Source organism: Octopus sinensis, linkage group LG15, assembly GCF_006345805.1.
Source record: "Octopus sinensis linkage group LG15, ASM634580v1, whole genome shotgun sequence".
Taxonomy (NCBI): domain Eukaryota; kingdom Metazoa; phylum Mollusca; class Cephalopoda; order Octopoda; family Octopodidae; genus Octopus; species Octopus sinensis.
In genome coordinates, this window is record NC_043011.1 from 52,459,668 (window position 1) to 52,465,469 (window position 5,802).

General features: G+C 38.5%; 1 protein-coding gene across 4 annotated transcripts in view; it reads left to right on the forward strand.

Annotated features, from left to right (window-relative positions):
- LOC115219809 (serine/threonine-protein kinase Nek10) overlaps window positions 1-5,024 on the forward strand; it is a 54,532-nt gene extending 49,508 nt beyond the window's left edge. For 2 of the 4 annotated variants that reach the window (XM_036509720.1, XM_029790084.2), the window contains 5 exons: window positions 548-691; window positions 899-1,023; window positions 1,715-1,825; window positions 4,028-4,157; window positions 4,586-5,024. In XM_036509720.1, the coding sequence (XP_036365613.1) occupies window positions 548-691; window positions 899-1,023; window positions 1,715-1,825; window positions 4,028-4,157; window positions 4,586-4,737 (662 nt within the window). In that variant the 3' untranslated portion in view covers window positions 4,738-5,024. Of the gene's footprint in view, window positions 1-535; window positions 692-898; window positions 1,024-1,714; window positions 1,826-4,027; window positions 4,158-4,585 lie in introns of all 4 variants that reach the window. The other 2 variants (XM_036509721.1, XM_029790083.2) reach the window with 1 other exon arrangement.
- The last annotated feature ends 778 nt before the right edge of the window (window positions 5,025-5,802 follow it).

The following is a 5,802-nucleotide window of genomic DNA, read 5'->3' on the forward strand; positions in this document are numbered from 1 at the left end:
CTTTCTCTTAACATTTCACTTAACATCTATGTTCCATGCTGGCATGGGTTGGAGAGTTATTAATGTAGAAAGTCGGTATCTCAACTACTAGCAGTTGAGACCTGCGTAATCTAGATGGTGTTGTTAAATCTCATTCTCTTTAACCCACGCAGCACCAGTTATTTCTGCTAGTAAGTATATATATGTACATGTGTGTATATATCTATGTATATGTATATATAATTTTGTGTGTATGTGTCTGTGTGTGTGTCCCACCACTGCTTGACAAATGATGTAGTTTGTTTACATCCTTGTAACTTAGTGATTCAGCAAAAGAGATCAATAGATTGACTACCAAGCTTTAGAAAATAAGTACCGGAATCAATTTGTTCAACTAAAACCCTTCAGTGCAGTGCCCCAGCATGGTCGCAGACCAATAACCGAAATAAGTAAATGATAGGTTCTCTCTCTCTCTTTCTCTCTCTCTCTCTCTCTCTCTCTCTCTCTCATTCTTTCTCTCTATTTTTTTTAATATTGTAATCTCCTTATATTTCAGACACCACCATAGGTTATTGTTCCCCAAATGGATTGGTTCCAACTTCCTGTTCATCTGCAGAAAATGGACATTTTGGTGTTTTGAAACTTGATGATTCCAGGAATAACCAAAATTATTCTCGTTCCTCCCCAAACAATCTTCGAGTACAACGTCCTTGTAAGTGAAATTTTTTGTTGTATTTCTTCAACAATTTAGTTATTTTTAATAGCTTAAAAAATATTTTAACAGATGGTAGATTTTTCAGTGAAACTTTTTATATAATGCCTATTATTTAATTCAAATTGGTATTTTAAAGAAAATGTTATTTTCAGTGGACTGACTGAGAATTGAACCATAATCCTTGTTCTTTGTTGTATATTTCAGCTAACAGTTACTCAGTTTCAACCTCAACTGCCACCGTCACAATTTCTCCATCTCGGGTTCGGCAGATCAGTGATCCAATACTGCAGATGTTACATCCATTGCACAAGATTATCTACATCACACAGGTAATTATGGATATGTAAGCTGTGTGGTAAGAAGCTCGCTTCCCAACCACATGGTTCTAGGTTCAGTCCCATTGTGTGGCACTTTAAGCAAGTGTTTTCTACTATAACCTCAGGCTGATCAAAGCCTTGTGAGTGGATTTGGTAGATGGAAACTGAAAGATGCCTGTCATGTGTGTGCATGTGTGTGTGTGTGTATGTGTGTGTGTATGTGTGTGTGTGTGTGTGTGTGTGTGTGTGTGTGTGGTGTGTGTGAATGTGCATGTCTGCGACTTTGTGTTTATCCCTCTGTCACCACTTGACAACCAGTGTTGGTGTGTTTTGCATCCCTGTAACTTAGTGGTTCAGTAAAAGAGACCAATAGAATAAGTACCAGGCTTTAAAAAAAAATGTAAGTCCTGGTGTTGATTCCTTCAACTAAAAAAAACTGGCCGCAGTTTAATGATTGAAACAGATAAAAGATAAAGATGTGCTTCTGTGTACCTGGGTGTATGTCTGTGCAGTTTAATGAAGTGTACTTACTTAGTCTGTGTATATCAATTATGCATGACATAACTAATGTTTAGTGATGACATTACAATTTTTCTCTCCATGGTAAAAATAACCATAAACGTAGAAAAATAACATTATTCATGATTTTAAATTAGTCCTTAAACTACAATTATCTTTAATGGTGTTTCTTTTCTTCTTTCAGCTTCCACCACCGCTACAACCAAATGGAAGACGTCGGATTATTGAACAGTTTAAAAGAGCTCTCTTTTCTCCACAGAGTACATCTGATAGTCTGAAGAAGGAGCTTAATAAGGTTAAATAACTCCCTTTCATAAACAGTGTTATTGCTTCACTTATATGTGTATTACTCAGACATTGCGATTAAAGTATCAAATTATTTAAATGCTTTGAAATGTCATATAACACAACAGTGCGTCCTTGGATTTATCTACTCTGACAATACAGACAGACATTTATACATCCCAACATTTCATCATGGTCATCATCATCATCATTGATTTAACGTCCACCTTTGATATACTTGCTCGGACCAAATAGAATTCGTTAGATTTTCTATGGCCGGATGTCCTTCGTGTTGCCAACTCTCACCTGTTTCCAAGCAAGATAATATTTCCTCTCGACCAGAGATACTCTTTACTCTTTTTACTGTTTCAGTCATTTGACTGCGGCCATGCTGGTGCACTGCCTTTAGTCGAGCAAGTCGACCCTAGTACTTATTCTGTCGGCCTCTTTTGCCGAACTGCTAAGTTATGGGGATGCAAACACATCAGCATCGATTGTCAAGCGATGTTGGGGGGGGGGGGACAAACACAGACACACAAACATATACACATACATATATATATAATATATATATACATATACGATGGGCTTCTTTCAGTTTCCATCTACCAAATCCACTCACAAGGCTTTGGTTGGCCCGAGGCTATAGTAGGAGACACTTGCCCAAGGTGCCAACAGTGGGACTGAACCTGGAACCATGTGGTTGGTAAACAAGCTACTTACTACACAGCCACTCCTGTGCCTATATATATATGACGGGCTTCTTTCAGTTTCCGTCTACCAAATCCACTCACAAGGCTTTGGTTGGCCCGAGGCTATAGTAGAAGACACTTGCCCAAGGTGCCACGCAGTGGGACTGAACCTGGAACCATGTGGTTGGTAAGCAAGCAACTTACCACGCAGCCACTCCTGCGTGACATTTTTATTCACGAGAAACTGAAAATAAAACAACATTGCTTGTCTGATGCTGATGCTCATTGACAACCATCACTTAATGTCAAAACAGAAGTGGCACACACATGCACACACACACATGTGCATGCACACACACAGAGGATTGGCTTCTTTCAGTTTCCATCTAAACTCCATTCACAAGGCTTGCCAAAGGTGCTGCCCAGTGGGAACGAGGTTCTTAACCATACAGCCTTTCTGGAATTATTAAAACAAAAATCTAACCTTCTGTCCATCTATCACTACTTCTACCTATCTATCCTTCTATCTTTCTATCAATATATCCATTTGTCTATCTATCTATCTATCTATCTATCTATCTTACTGTATGTTGACATTATCTTTGTATTTCTCTATCCTTCTATCTATTCTGACAGTACAGTAAAGTTAATCATTAAAACCTGTAACTGTAACTAAACTTATTGCTCAGTGTCTCCCATAGTCCCCTGTTATATGGCATTTAAATGTCACTGCTCAGATGCTATATCCACACTGTGCTTATACAACTTCTTTGATTACAACATAATGAAGCATTTAGTTTCATCTGTTTGTGTTCCGTATTTGAACTCTGATAGGATCAACCTTACCTTTGTTTCCACCAGGGCCAGTACCAATATTATGTATGTGTGACATGAGGTGTGGACAATTTATTATATATAATCATCAGTTTAATGCTTATTTTTTGTCAAGCTTGCATGGATCAGAAAGAATTTGTTGAGGTCAATTGCCTATGGCTGGATGCCTTCCCTGTTGCCAACATTTACCTGTTTCCAAGCAAGGTAATATTTCTCCATGGCTGGACATGTTTTCAAGGAAAACTGGAAATAGCATGTGATATCAAGACAATGAGACACACACACACACACACACACACTCACACAGACACACTCACACACACATATGTGCATGTGCACACAACAGGCATATTTCAGTTTTTGTCTACTGAATCCACACACAAGGCTTCAATCAACCTGACACCATAGTAGAAGACCCCTGCCCAAGATGCCATGCAGAGGGGGATTTGACTCCAAAACCACGTTATTGGGAAGCAAAAATCTTCTTAACCACACAGTGTTGGCACCAACGGCATTCAGCCAGAGAAAACCAGTTTCAATGAATTCTGTCTTAATCATGCAAGCATGAAAAAGTGTCTTTTAAAATAATGATATAACAAAGACATATATGTGTATGTTTGCAATATGTCATTAATTCACATGAATAGTGTTCTTTTAATAAGTTTCTCCTGTTTATCCATATCCAGCTCCTGACTGGTTCCCAAGAGGTTATTGACCTGGCATATGGACTCAGTGACAGTGGATTCCAAAGACCCAGCTGTTTAACTCTTTTAGAACCAAGTAACATGGATGATAATGATCCAAACAACATGTCAGGTAACATATCAATATTCATACATACATGTTTGTATCTACTACTACTACTACTACCACCACCACCATTACTACTACTACTGTTTTCTACAACCAGATGACCTCCCTCATCTGTTTGATGTCAGTCATCATCTGTTTCCAAGTGAGGTCTCAGCTGGTCAAGCAACAAATAGCTCAGACATGCTTTCATGGTAAACAACCAGCAAACAGATGCGAAGATGAGACAAAACACAAACCAAGCACCCCTAACCACTAAGCCATGCACTTTCCCATGGTGCCGTGCAGTAACCCATGTGACTGAGGAGCAAGCTTCTTAACCATACAGCTATGCCTACATCTATTATGATTGTATCTATCTTTATATATGTTTTTACAATTGTTTTCTTTTTGTTTATTTTTATTCTCCCTCTTTTTTTTCTTCTTTTTTTAAGGTAATTCTGACCTACTGGACAACAGAACAGGAGTCACCTATGAACAAATGCAGACACTCATTGAGAGTGCCTTGATGGACAGTGGCTACTATTGCATCCCTTCTTTTGTAAATAATACTGATACCGATTCCCTGCAAAAGAACTTTTCATAAATGCCCACCATATTTCACTTGTGAGTCTTTCTCTGTGAGTGAGACTATGTGCTGTGTGTGTGTGTACGTGTGTGTGTGTGTACGTGTGTGTGTGTGTGTGTGTGTGTGTGTGTGACAGACAGACAGACAGAAACAAAGAGAGAGAGGGACTAAAGGTCTTTTAAATCTTTCATTCATATTAGTTTCATAAAACATTATTTGTCTATAATTGAATTTTGTGAAATATGCCATCAGACATGAGTCTATAAAAAAATATGATAATACCGGGTTTTTTATTGTTATCATCATTACTCTTTACTCTTTCACTTGTTTCAGTCATTTGACTGCGGCCATGCTGGAGCACCGCCTTTAATCGAGCAACTCGACCCCGGGACTTATTCTTTTGTAAGCCCAGTACTTATTCTATCGGCCTCTTTTGCCGAACCGCTAAGTTACGGGGACATAAACACACCAGCATCGGTTGTCAAGCAATGCTAGGGGGGCAAACACAGACACACAAACACACACACGCATATACATATATACGACGGACTTCTTTCAGTTTCCGTTTACCAAATCCACTCACAAGGCTTTGGTCGGCCCAAGGCTATAGTAGAAGACACTTGCCCAAGGTACCACGCAGTGGGACTGAACCCGGAACCGTGTGGTTGATAAACAAGCTACTTACCACACAGCCACTCCTGCGCCTATTAATATTATTATTATTTATTATTTATTATTATTATTATTATTATTATATTATTATTATTATTATTATTATTATTATTATTATTATTAAGGCAGTGAGCTGGCAGAATTATTAGCATGCCAGGCACAATGCTTAGTGACTTTCCATCTGTCCTTACATTCTGAGTTCAAATTCTGCTGTGGTCAGCTTTGCTTTTCAGCCTTTCTGGGTTGATAAATTAGGTGCCAGTGAACCACTGGGGTTGATGTAATCAGCTAGTTCTCTCTTGCCAAATTTCAGGCCTCATGCCTTTAGTAGAAAGAATTATTATTGTTATTATTGTTATTATTAAGGTGGCAAGCTGGCAGAATCATTAGCACACCAGGCAAAATGCTTAG